The sequence below is a fragment of the Chiloscyllium plagiosum genome, unplaced genomic scaffold, assembly GCF_037043375.1.
Source record: "Chiloscyllium plagiosum isolate Xiang-an unplaced genomic scaffold, Cpla_swu_hap1 HiC_scaffold_26, whole genome shotgun sequence".
NCBI lineage: Eukaryota > Metazoa > Chordata > Chondrichthyes > Orectolobiformes > Hemiscylliidae > Chiloscyllium > Chiloscyllium plagiosum.
Window position 1 is genome coordinate 14,741,584 of NW_028270164.1, and position 13,406 is coordinate 14,754,989.

General features: G+C 38.5%; 1 protein-coding gene across 5 annotated transcripts in view; it reads right to left on the reverse strand.

The window, feature by feature from the left end:
- The window catches only part of LOC122563090 (AMP deaminase 2-like), a 186,116-nt gene that overhangs the window by 29,594 nt on the left and 143,116 nt on the right, over nucleotides 1-13,406 (reverse strand). For all 5 annotated transcript variants that reach the window (XR_006315480.2, XM_043716506.2, XM_043716505.2 and 2 more), the window contains 3 exons: nucleotides 12,397-12,591; nucleotides 3,354-3,485; nucleotides 796-959 (listed from right to left, as the gene is read on the reverse strand). Coding sequence is in view for 4 of the 5 variants with exons in the window: in XM_043716506.2 (XP_043572441.1) it covers nucleotides 796-959; nucleotides 3,354-3,485; nucleotides 12,397-12,591 (491 nt within the window). In the remaining variant the exon portion in view is untranslated. The remainder of the gene's footprint in view (nucleotides 1-795; nucleotides 960-3,353; nucleotides 3,486-12,396; nucleotides 12,592-13,406) is intronic.

Genomic DNA, 13,406 nt, shown 5'->3' on the forward strand with positions numbered 1-13,406 from the left:
GCATAATTATATTTTTTTCTTCCCTCCCTTTTCATGGGATTTGACAGTCACTCACAGAACCAGCATTTGTTATCCATCTCTCAATGCCCTAAAAGAGGTGGCTAGCTAGGCCATTTCTGAAGGGAGATGAGAGTCAACTACATAACTGTGGGTGTGGAATCACATGTGGATCAGACCAGATAATGATGGCAGATTTCCTTATCTCAAGGACATTAGTGAGTCAGGTGGATACTGGGGAACATGAAACTTTCTCCAGATTCAGAAACTAAACTTCAATTCCACCAGGTGCCATGGGAGGACTTGAACCTGTGTTCCCAAAACACTGACCTGGGTTAATCATTAATCTGGGCTACAAGCCCAGTGACATTACCACCGTCTCCCTGTTTGTAAACAATATGCAAATAGAAGGCACTTGCTCTGAAATATGTACAGACTTCTGAAAGCTGGATGATATCAAAGATTGTGCTATGAATACTTCACACAATAATAATTCAGAAATCTGCAATGGTAAATTGAAATAGTGAATCAAATTTGTTCTTCAGGGCTCATCTGAGTTTTGTCTCTCTGTAAAATGTGCACTCTGTTCTAAATTACTAAACCAACAAGTCTAAATAAAAACAGTGCTCACAAGTGAAGACAGAGCTGAATGTCAAGTACATCAGATCATGCTACTGAAATATTTTGCACACGCAGCCACATCCAATTTCACTCCCATCAATTTTGGGCATTGCCTGGACTTAACTTAAATCTGGAATTCAAGCAAGCTGTAGTTTGACAGTGCATGATAATACTTACAAAAGCCGTGGAACCTGTACCAGCCAGCACACATTGTTGGAGTAGACTTTGTGTTTCACTGCCCACTTTGCCAGTCGATCCCATTCATCCCGGGAGCGACCATATATGGACAAGCGCAACTCTGCATTCTGATACTTACTTTCTTCAAGATCTTCCATCACTTCCTACAAGATACAAGAAATTACTGGCAACTGGCTTGTTACAGTTAGAAACATTTTCAAAGTCAGATGCTTTTGTTTCACTTCCTCTTTCCAGAGTCTCCAGTACAATGCACCATTCCTGACAATCCACTCTATGGGTTCTCTGCTCCTGAATACATGACGATGTCACACTGGGATGGCTCTGCCTTAACCGCTTACCCATCCCTGTGCCTGACTTCTGTCTGAAGCTGTTCAAAGTGGCACTGCTAAGATCAAGATCTAACAGAGCTTAGCAAGAAACCTACTTAATTGCACAGCAATTTCAATGTTTTGATGCATTGAATTAGAGACTTAGTTTAATTTGGTCTTGACAAATGTTTCACAAAGTTGCGCATAAGGTGCTAGATAGGTGAGAAACCATACACTCTCTACTTTCATTGTTTTAAATTTGATGATAGGTCATTAACCTAAAAATGTTAACTTGGTTTTTCTCTGTTCATATATTCTACCTATTTTCCACCTTTTTCTGCTTATATTTCAGATTTTAAAATGTTTTTCCTGGGAATGCCAGCTTTTTACTGCCTATCGCCTTTGGGAAAGTGGGAGTGAGAACTCTTCATGAATGACTGTAGTTCATGTATTGCAGATACTGCCATAGTGCTGTGACAGAGGAGTTTCCAGGATTTGGACCCAGCATAATGCTTTTGTTATCAGTCCTATTTCAATGTTGGTTTGTGCTGTTTGAATTTGTGGGCCCTGAGACTCAGTAAAAGCAGGTTTTAGCAGTATGCCTCACTCGGGGAATAGTCTGAACATAAAAGATCTGTTAAATCAGCAATTTAAACTACATGCAAATTAACATGAATTTCACCTCCTTTTAAGGATCAAAGATGACATGTTGCATCAAGGAAAAAAAAACCTTGAAGGCAGGTCAATAATGAAGAGATTGATCTAGTATCAAACTTCACTCTGAATAGCCAAATGAGGGCAAACTGACTCCCAAAATCAAAGTTAAAAATCACACAACACCAGGTAAGAGTCCAACAGGTTTAATTGGAAGCACACTAGCTTTCGGAGCGACGCTCCTTCATCAGGTGACACAATCACCTGATGAAGGAGTGTCGCTCCGAAAGCGAGTGTGCTTCCAATTAAACCTGTTGGACTATAACCTGCTGTTGTGTGATTTTTAACTTTGTACACCCCAGTCCAACACTGCCATCTCTGAATCCCAAAATCAAGTTTTGTTATTTATGTTTAATCTTCGTGCAGTGCAGTCCTTTGTTCAAAACAATTAATCATTTTGTGCAAACGTGAGGCAAGAGTGGACTCAAGTTGAAGATACTTTATTGGAAGTCATTTTTGAAGAATTAAATAATTGTCCAACAAATAATAGGTAAGGAATATAGCTGGATAAACAAATTTCAAGCTACACATATCATTGCCATTTCTATAGCATATATATATTGAAGCCCAACATCTCCTTGTTCAGCAAAATCTTGGACATAATTCCTTCAAGATCACAATGGCCAGTCAGATAATTTATGACATTATAGTTGTGCTTTTAGTTTTGGCAGGAAACATAAATCTTGCCAGAGGCAAACACATTACAACACAGAATAGCTTTTCACATGAATATCCAGGCATTAACTTCCTGATCACAACCACCGTCACAAAAAGCAGCTCACCAGAAGCCAGCTAACTCTGTGTACCTGAGGAGGGGGAAACTCAATGGGAGTATGGTGTACATCACAGAGATCAATCAAAGACATGTGATTATTTTCATACTTTTTTTAAAACAACAAAGAGTCAAAGTATGAAATGAGAGGTAGTAGAGGCAGGCACGGTAGATTCATTTAAGACACGTCTGAACAAATGCATGAGTAGGTGGGGAGCAGAGGGATACAAATGCTTAAGAATTGGGCGACAGGTTTAGACAGTAGATTTGGATCGGCTCAGGCTTGGAAGGCCAAAAGGCCTGTTCCTGGGCTGTAAATTTTCTTTATTCTTTGTTCTATGGGTAACCATATAGAGGTTTATAAAATCATGAAGGATATGGACAGGATAAATAGACAAAGTCTTTTCGCTGGGTGGGGGAGTCCAGAACTAGACAGCATAGGTTTAGGGTAAGAGGAGAAAGATATAAAAGAGAAGGTTTCACACAGAAGGTGGTGCGTGTATGGAATGAGCTGCTAGAGGAAATGGTGGAGGCTGGTACAATTGCAACATTTAAAAGGCCTCTGGATGCATAGACGAATAAGGAGGGTTTGGAGGGATATGGGCCGGGTGCTGGCAAGTGGGACTAGATTAGATTGGAATATCTGATCGGCATGGACGAGTTGGACCGAAGGGTTTGTTTCCGTGCTGTACATATGTGACTATGCAAAACATACATACTTTTTAAAGACATGCGACTCTAACCTTTATAATGTGACCAAAATATTTGCCTTCAATGTAATTATCAGTCTTGATGAAAATCTCACGAAGAATTGATTCCCCAATTGGGTTATATTTGGCATTGAACTTATCAAACCGATGGAAAGTGTTTCGATCCTAGAAGAGAAAATAAACATTTGTAAAGCTCCAACCTGCTAGCAAGGATGGAACATAGATAGCAAAGCCAAAGCACCACACACTTTCTAATTTCAGTTCCATTTACATTTGGCTGCACTGCACTCCATCATCCATTTAAGACTGAGAAGAAGAATTTATTCTGTTTGACAGGGTTACTATATTGTGGAGTTCTGTTCCAAAGACAGCTGCAGATGCTAGGCTATTGAATGCATTCAAGACAGAGTTAAATTGATTATTGATCAACAAATGAATTACACAAAATAGGGGCAGGAAGATAAGTGGAGTTGAAGCCACAATCACATCACCCATGATACAATTGAACAGTGGAGCAAGATATTTCCTAAGTAACCTGTTTAGCGAGGTTATGAAAAACCCTTGGAGATGGGACCTGAATCCAGGCTCAGAGGTAAGGACATCACACAGTGCCACAAGAGAGGTCCTCAAATAGTGGACCAACCTAGTTATTACATACCTCTGAAGCAGGTGGGAGTTGAACCTGGGTCTCCTGATCCAGAGGTGGGGACACTACCACTGTGCCACAAGAGGACCCTTCAAAATGTGGAGTAAATTTAAGGAGATGAATAGCCTACACCTAATCCTAATTCTGGTAGAAGGCAAGAATACAGATAATTAAAGGCACTCTTCTGGTGCAGTGACAGTACCTGTACCTCTGGACCAAGAGACACAGGTTCAAGTTCCACCTGCTCCAGTGGTGCATAATTACATCTCTGAACAGATTGATTAGAAAAATAGATTAATAAAAAAGAATACAGATAATTAGCAATTGACTAGTCTCTACTCTCCTCTTTCCTGATGATCCTTGTGGGCAGTTTCAAAGTGGGAAGGAGATCAGTGTGACATCAGATGAGCAAGTGTACACCTGACCAGAAAACAGAAGCAGATAACATAGGAATTCAGAAACAAAGAAATCATTATTTAAATTTGAGGTGCAACCTAATGAAAATTCACCACCAGCAGAAGAACTGCCTTTTTTTTTTGAGAGCCGTTGACACTGGTCCAGCTTCCTCAGAGCCTGCGAGAATTGCCTTTATAATCTGGATTAATCCCATGGTTTGAGGATGTTTAACAGTATGCAAAATGTATTGGGCAAAATTTTAACTCATCAAAAGCCAATTCACTTGCAGAGTTACAACAGGTCCCATTATCTCACCATTTAAGGAAATGGGTAGACGATTTTAGGACTGAAATGAGGTGAAATCTCTTCAGCTGAGAGTTGTCAACCTGTGGAATTCACTACCACAGAAAGTGATTGAAGCTAAAACATTGTATGATTTCAAGGAGGAGTTGAATATAGCACGAGGGGCTAAAGGAACAAAGGACATGGGGGAAAAAGCAGGAAGAGGCTACTGAGTTGAATGTTCAGCCATGTTCATAATGAATGGTGGACGAGACTGGAAGGACCGAATGGTCTACACCTTCTACTATTTTCTCTGTTTCAGACTGGAAAGCATGATTTAATAGCAATATCAATTACAATACAGTGTATAACAAATTCATTAGAATTTATTTTGAAGTTGGGTAATTAGCAGAGTGGGAAAAGGGGAACAAACATTAAGAGAAATGAATTTTCAAAAGTTATTGAATAAGGTGGCAATTTGAGATTCTTTCTCAAGATTGGTGCTCTTTGGATGGATTGGGTATCTGTGAACGGACAGAAAAGAGTTCATTTTGCGTTGGCAGGCGGGGTGCCAAAAGGATTCATATTCAGGCCTCAGCTAGTTACAACAAGTTAATATCTTTGATGATGTGATTCGGTGTTCCGTATTTTCTAAGATCAGCAAGCTTAGATAAGTGGAAAGAAAGCTGTGAAGAGAAAGTAGAAGCTACACAGATTAACCAAGTAGTTATGAAATTGCAGATGATGTGTAAGAATGTGAAATTCTCCACTTCGATATAAAGGATAGAACAACTTTTTTCTTTAAAGTTAAAAATCACACAGTACCAGGTTATTGTCCAACAGATTTATTTGGAAGTACCTAATGAAGCAGCAGTGCTCCGAAAGCTAGCACTTCCAAATAAATGTGTTGGACAATTACCTGATGGTGTGTGACTTTTAACTTTGTCCACCCCAGTCCAACATCGGCACCTCCACATCATAACATTTTTTTTAAACAGGCACTAGTAAATGTTGGCACTCATAGGGACTTGGGCCCTTGCTCATAAGTCACAGAAGGAAAAAAATGTAGGAAAGCAAATGATATACTGGTGCAAGGGGGCTTGATAAAGTCTTGTGGCAATTATACAAGGTTTTGGTTCACCACACATAGGAGTGCTGTGCAGAACTTTGGTCTCCTGACCAAGGGAATTTGCCTTAGGCAAGGTGAAATGAAGCTTCTTTATATTGATTCTTGGGGTGAGAGGCTGCCCTCTGAGAAAGGATCATATACTCTCCGGAACTTAGAAGAATGAGAAGTGATTTCATTTGAACATATAAAATTCTGAGAGAGCTTGAGAAGCTACTACCCTGGCTGGAAATTGGATCATGGTCTCATGGTAAGGATTTAACCATTTAAAAAAGCAATGAGAAATTTCTTCACTCTGAGTTTTGCAAATCTTCAAAATTCTCGACCCCAGAGTGCTGTGAATGCTCAGTCACTGGGTAGGTTCAACATTAAGACTGAACGTTATTGAACACTATGGAAATTAAGGAATTGAACTGTAAAGTGAAGTTGAGGAAAAATATATGCCATGGTCTTGGTTCAAGGGTCATACTGATGCTCTTATTCCACATGCTGTTATTGCTAACCGGTAATTCACATTTACTTAACTGTGAAACTGCTCAATTATATTTTCATAGAATAGAATCATAGAATCCCTACAGCGTACAAACACGTCCACACCGAACCTCCGAAGAGTAACCCACCCAAACCCATTTCCCTACCCTATTACTCTACCTTTACCCTTGACTAATGCACCTAACCTGCACACCCCTGAACACTATAGGCAATTTAGCATGGCCAATTCACCTAACCTGCATATCTTTGGATTGTGGGAGGAAACCAGAGCACCCAGAGGAAACCCATCCAGACACGGGGAGAATGTGCAAACTCCACACAATCGCCCCAAGGCTGGAATCGAACCTGGGTCCCTGGTGCTGTGAGGCAGCAGTGCAAACCACTGAGCCAAGTATTTAGCTTTTAAATATATCCCCACAAATGCGCAGACTTTAAAATGATCCCTCCTTTTAATGGATTTTAATTGACAATTGGTGGACGGGCTAACTTGGAAGAGGTCTGTAAATCTAACTTGCTGCTTTCTCTGATCCAACACGTCAAAGTATACAAATAATAATGATAATATTTTAAGTTACACCTTCTTACTATCATTGTAGTGTTCTTGCATAAAGGGTTTCAATTTATACTTTGGAATCCATACTTATTTACCTTCCTATTTAGAATCATAGAATCCTTACAGTTTGGAAGCAGGCTGTCTTCCAGCTTTTTCCAAATATCTCTTACTGTTTAATTTATTTTGCATTTCAGCTGTACCCCTGCAGGAATGTGATCTTCATCACTCTTTGCTTCCCTTTGTCAATATTTGATATCCAGAAATGAAGTTCAAAAAATTACCAGATACTTTGACCTATTAACTTCAGCCCCAACCTCAATTATCAGTGGAGACCTAGTGTCTCACCAAGTCTTATCAGAATGAAGGCCATGATGTGGAGGTGCCGGTGTTGGACTGGGGTGGACAAAGCTAAAAATCACAACACCAGGTATTGTGCAACAGGTTTATTTGTAAGTACAAGCTTTCAGAGCGCTGCTCCTTTGTCAGGTAGCTGAAGGAGCAGCGCTCTGAAAGCACGCGTTTTCAAATAAACCTTGCACTATAATCTGCCATTGTGCGATTTTTAAAAGAATTAAGGCAATAAGATAATTTGCTGAGCAAACTACTACCCACACAATTTAGTTTTCCAAATACTTTTACTTTTTAATACAACTCTTAAGCAGCATTTATTCTCATCATAAATTTCATTATATTTTCATCAGGAATTTCCCCTGCTTTAGCAAAAAGTACATAAGTTGGTTTCCTTTGCAGAGTACAAGGAGCAACAATAATAGCTGTTGTGCACTGTTATGCCAAAGAAAGGAGACATAAACACACTGACAACAGCTTTCACAACGTTAACAGACATTTCTCCATCACTCATTCATGCACAAAAATAAATGGCACGTTTTAACAGACTTCAATGCTTTAGTACTAATGAATGATAAAGAAAACTGCAGGGGACTGAGGCACATCAGTACTACTATACCGCTAAACCTTTTATTGCTTAAACCGATGAACGTGTTCATTTAAATTTTTTCACTGTTGCAATAGATCTTCTCTGAGGCCTTGTGCATTTCTGCATGGTTTGTTAGTTTTCTCTCCTTTAATCCCTTGTGCTTCCCTGTGCAATCACTGCTCTCTCTCTCGCTGTTCCTCTTTGCAGCTGCTTTAAACATAATGTAGCAGCATTATGGGTTATGCTGCCTTTGCAATTCCCGAGTGCCCCTTAAAAATCCTTGACTATAATTAGAATGACAGCCTTGTGGGGATTTGTAACAGTATTTTACATTATGAGGACAGGATAGTGGCATGGAGGGCAAAACTAGAAAATCACAATTAAGCAAAGAAGCAAAATTTACACAGTAGAAGAGATACTGGAATGATGATCTAACACAATTCAAGTTCAATTGGAAATATCCTTCAACAACCTACTTATTTTTAATATACACATCGATGATTAGAGCTTTTAGTTTGAAATCCCAGACATCAGTGCTCACCCACACTGCATGATTGAGCAGAAATATAATGCTTTTGCCCACATATTTCCACTTAGAGTGTTTGCAACCTTAGCTGTATTAACAGAGACTAATGGAAACATATCACTATCCCAAAAATCCATCTAGATCCACTGCCATCTGGGCACTTTCTAGCTGGCTCCTTAATCATGACAGAATATCACAAAATACTTCCACATCACCTCAGCTAATAGTGCAACAAAATGGTGGTTCAATTCTACTTCAACCATTAGAGTACTTCCAGGGAGTAAAAAGAAACACTGAAAATTTGTACCAAAAGCTTTCAGAAATGTACATCAGTTATCCAGTTTGAACAATATCTGCACTAGTAGCCACTTTGTTCTACTTAAACGTAATGGTAATGGCTAAGAACACCAGAATAACAAATTGTCTATCAAAACAGTAGATCTACAATGAAGAGCTTTGTGGAAAGTGGTATCGGTTCAGTTCTATCTGCCGCACAGGTGTGTCTTAACCAACCCAAATTGATTGAGTTTTTTTTAAACAATAACTAATGACTAATAAATAAGACTTTTTTCCCCCCGAACATTATATGCAATTTTAGGCAATCCAGACAAACAAGAGGAAATCCCTCAGCCTGCTAAAATTGTTAAGCACGCAGACGTTTAATCATTTTAAAGAAAATTAATGAATTTGATAGCTAAATTTCAAGGTGCAAGACACTACCAAGGTGAAAATATTAAAAGGATTCTGTTTTATACACCAACAGGTTCAACAATAGCTTCTTCCCTGCTGTTAATGGACTTCTCTAACTTCACATAATGTGATCTTGCTAATGTTAATTTTGCTTTGCGCACTTCCTGTGCAGCTGTAATCGTGTATGCCTCGCTGTGTCCAAGCACCCTTTGATCTGTATGTCCTCGTTTGCTATAATCTGCTTGTACTGCTCACAAAACAAACCTTTTCACTGTACTGAGGTACATGTGACTACAACAAATAAAATCAAAATTAAAACAGCAGTAAGTATGTAGATATCTTGAGGTTGAGTTTTAAGTTTAAATGTTGTAGGATGGAGGAACGGAACCCATTGTTCTGAGGTCCTGGGAGAGGTTGACAGGCTGGGATAACTTATTAACTAACAAATTGTTAATTTGAAGAGTAAATAAGTGATGGGTGACATGCTTTGAATTCATAAAGAAGAATTAAGTTCAATTAATATATTGGTACCTATAATTAGTATTTTGATTAGTTTAAAGTTAGATTCTTGAAAAGATTGAAGGTTAGGAATGCGATAAATATTTTTCTTTATTTATAATTATTGGTATAATTTTGGTTCCAATTATCCTCATCACAAAAGAGCATGGTACGCAAAGATTTGTTGTCAGCTTCAAATTTATTGTGCCAATCAATAGACAACCTTTTCTTTATGACTATTTCCTATTATCTGTCCTTCAAAAACTCAATCACTGCCCGTCACTTTTTAACTGGAATCATACAATTACTTTATTTGATGTAGCACTGCATTTTTACTAAACTCCAACATCTGTAGGTGGCACAGTGTGCCCATTTCCAGTGCAAACCTAAAAAAACTTGTACTGCTCACAAAACAAAAGAGACTTGATCCAATTCAAACAGATGCAGCACAGAATGATGGAAAAACAAAAATAAAGACAACTTGATCAAGGGACTGAAAATAAAATTAAAAGTGACTATACGGATGGAACAGGAAGGAGATAGAAAGGGAGATATAAACAGGTTACAGCTTTTTATATAGATCATAATTATACAGAAGAGTTAAATGTATAGCAATTACTTACCATCTATACCAACTTGAACATTAAGCCTAAACATGAATCAAGATTTATCTCAGATTAAGACAAACATTTAAGCTACTACTTTTACAAATAAGATACTTTCTGAATTTATGCTAAAAATGGACTGAATATTTAATTATTCTGTCGGAACAACTTCTCCCAAATAATGTTTTACTCAATGAGATAATTGAACTAGTGAAGAAATGGATAACTGACATTGAAATGTACACTGATATTATGAATCAATGATAGCAAATGCTGGCATAAAACTTGACAGGAAACTTCAAATTTTCATTGTGTACGCTTCCATCAATAAAATTTTGAACACAGCTTTGGAAGGAGAAGCAAAGTCTAAGGATTAATACTATGAATGCCAAGTACTTATCCTTTGATGTGACATAGGTTTTTGTAAACACTGATCCCATTAATATAGCTTTTCCAACTAGCCTTGTATTCATCACAAATACAATGAACACATTTGACTTTCTAGGCCAAAAAGATCCCATTATCAGAGATTATCTTCCAATTACATCAGTGTGATTAATCTTTTCTCAGACCCATGATGGATAGCCTTTACTCCCTCCCAACTTTCTCTAGTTCCACCTAGGCTTTTTCACTTTGGAGGAATCAATCCTCAAAATTTTACGATACGATTGTTAACATTAAATAAAACCCAGGCACACATCTAGGGATACGTACTTACTATTCATAGGACTGAGGCAAAGTCCCCTTCTCTTTTCACAAAGAGTCCAAATCCTGCCAGGATTTAAAGAAGAGGAAGCCATTTACAATCTAGATGGGGAATTAACTTTAAACTATTCATAAGAATTAAAATTTATTTTAAAGGCTTAGGGCAGAATTTTATTTAAGTATCTCACTTGCCAACTGGAGAAACACTGAGACCTGTACTGCCTCTTTTCAGGTCTGCTGAGCCACAAGCTAACCAGTGACCATACCACAGTAGGTTTTCCCCCGGAATCAAAATCCCGTGGGCTTCAGAGAGCTGTCAGCAGTTCTTGTCCTCAGCAGCATCAGAGGAGATTGTGGGTGCTGCCAGAAGGACAGGCACCAAAGTCACAGTGTGACCCAGGGTACAGGTCAGTCATGGGTGATGTGGCATGAAGATAGCAGTCAGATAAATGGTGGAAGGCAGATCAGTGGCTTTTGTGGCCCCAATTTCTTGATGCCCAGCTCAAAACATTGAGGCATCCTGTCCCACCCATAAGGGCAATGAGCTGGGCACTCTATTTTAGCTGGCATGTATATTGCATAGTGACATATATAGCTGGGTTAATACCAGTGGACTAAAACCCTTAAGTGGTCATTAAGGCCACTTAAGAACTTTTAAATGATGACAGAGCAGAAAGATCCACCCTGGGCCTTGCTGCCCATAACAATCTGGCAGAAGCAGGAAGGTGATGGGATTCAGGCACGCTACCATTGTTTAATAAAATGCCTTTTCTATCTCCAAACATGCCAGAGATCCCAGTAGATTCTACCAAGAGTGGGTAAAAATGGGTGATATGAAGGCTGACAAATATCTAAGTGACAGGTTCATTCCCTTGATTGGTAAGACATTAGTTAACTGCAACTGGGAAAGCTGTTGGACACTCCATAATTTTAATAGTCATGATATGGAAGTTTAAAAAAAAACACAAAGCTTCCATTTTAGATGATATGCCAGTCCCCCTGTCACAAAGCATATAGTTGTCCTTTGCCTGATGTCACTTGTAGGATTGAAAGATAAGATAGCACACTAATCAAATTAAAATTTTCTTGTAGTCAGATGAAAGAGTGACAACATATCCTAGAAAGTCCCATTTTGTGTAAGTGCAGCACATGGAATGCTGTTCAGAACATCCCAAGTTCTTCAACAAAAGCACAAGCAACAAGCAAACCAAAACGGTTACACAACTGTTTTCAATGTTAACTTAAGAGTCACTCATTTTCTGTATCGGGATAATTGCAAATATTTTGTTTGTTGCTTTGTCTTTCCTGCCTCCCTGACTCTCAAAATTAGTCACTACTTCATTGTAAAGGCATTGGCATGAAACATGTTGCAACACCTTTACCACTATAACTAATAATTAAGAGATTCAAAGAAAATAAAGTTGAGAAATTGCAGGGTGAACACAAGTTCCTGTCAAGCCACGGTACACATTTGCTTTTTGTTTGGTAAAATAGGGACGTAGCATTGTTTAAATCCTAATTAAATACATTACAAAATCTTTGGCAATGCTAACTAAAAACAATGTGCCCTCTGTGACCAATAGGTTTCAGTGCCTCTTACAAACTACATTCTGTGCGTACCGCGTGCATATCTAGTGTGTCCACGCTGAGATCGTATGCTGTGAGGTTCATGGTTTCAAAGACATCCTTCAACGTCTGTCCTTTTCCATTTTCCACATGAATAATTTCACCCGGGTTCTTCTTCATTGAACGTTTGATAAAACGGAGCAGGTGTTTCTGGTTCATGCAGGATGATGCATGAATATGGGTATCAACCTATTAGTTAAGGAAAAAGGTTACAAATGTAGGAAATAGCAGAAGTCCTCTTCCTTTACAAACAAACACAGTGCAACCTTGGTTATCTGAACACCAATTATCCGAATTTTAGACTATCTAAACAAGATCTCAGGGTAAACTGTGTTATCTGAACATTAGATTATCCAAACAAAATACTCCCTGCCCGTGTCGTTCGGACAATCAAGGTTGTCCTATAATTTACTGAGTTGGGTTTTGAATGATAGAGGAGTCTAGTGTATTTGAATTTTAACTACAATACCTAAAGGCTTTTAGTTAATAAAATATTGCTGTATTTACTGGTAAGTGGTGAATATTTTTTCTTTCCTCTAGCTATCTTGGGATAAAATGGATCATATTTAAATAGATACTAAAATTAGATGCAACAGGAAATCAGATTTACTTCAAGAAAGTCATGCATACATTGACTAACTAGATTTTGATGATGATATTTTTGCCCTCTATCTCCACAAATTTTATGGTTCCAACAGGAGTCATGCAATTAGTGCCCCAAAATTAAATGTGAACAAAATACTTTGAGTGAATTATTGGTTGAGCTACAAAGGCAGACAGACATGAGAAGTTATTTTGGACTAATTTACTCAGCTTCGAAATCCACACACTTTGATCAGGTTTTTAATTAAATAGCTGGGGACTGCACAAAAGCTTGAACAATGCACCAACAGGTCCAAGAATAGATTACATTAGATTACATTACAGTGTTGAAACAGGCCCTTCGGCCCAACAAGTCCACACCGCCCCACCGAAGCACAACCCACCCATACCCCTACATGTAC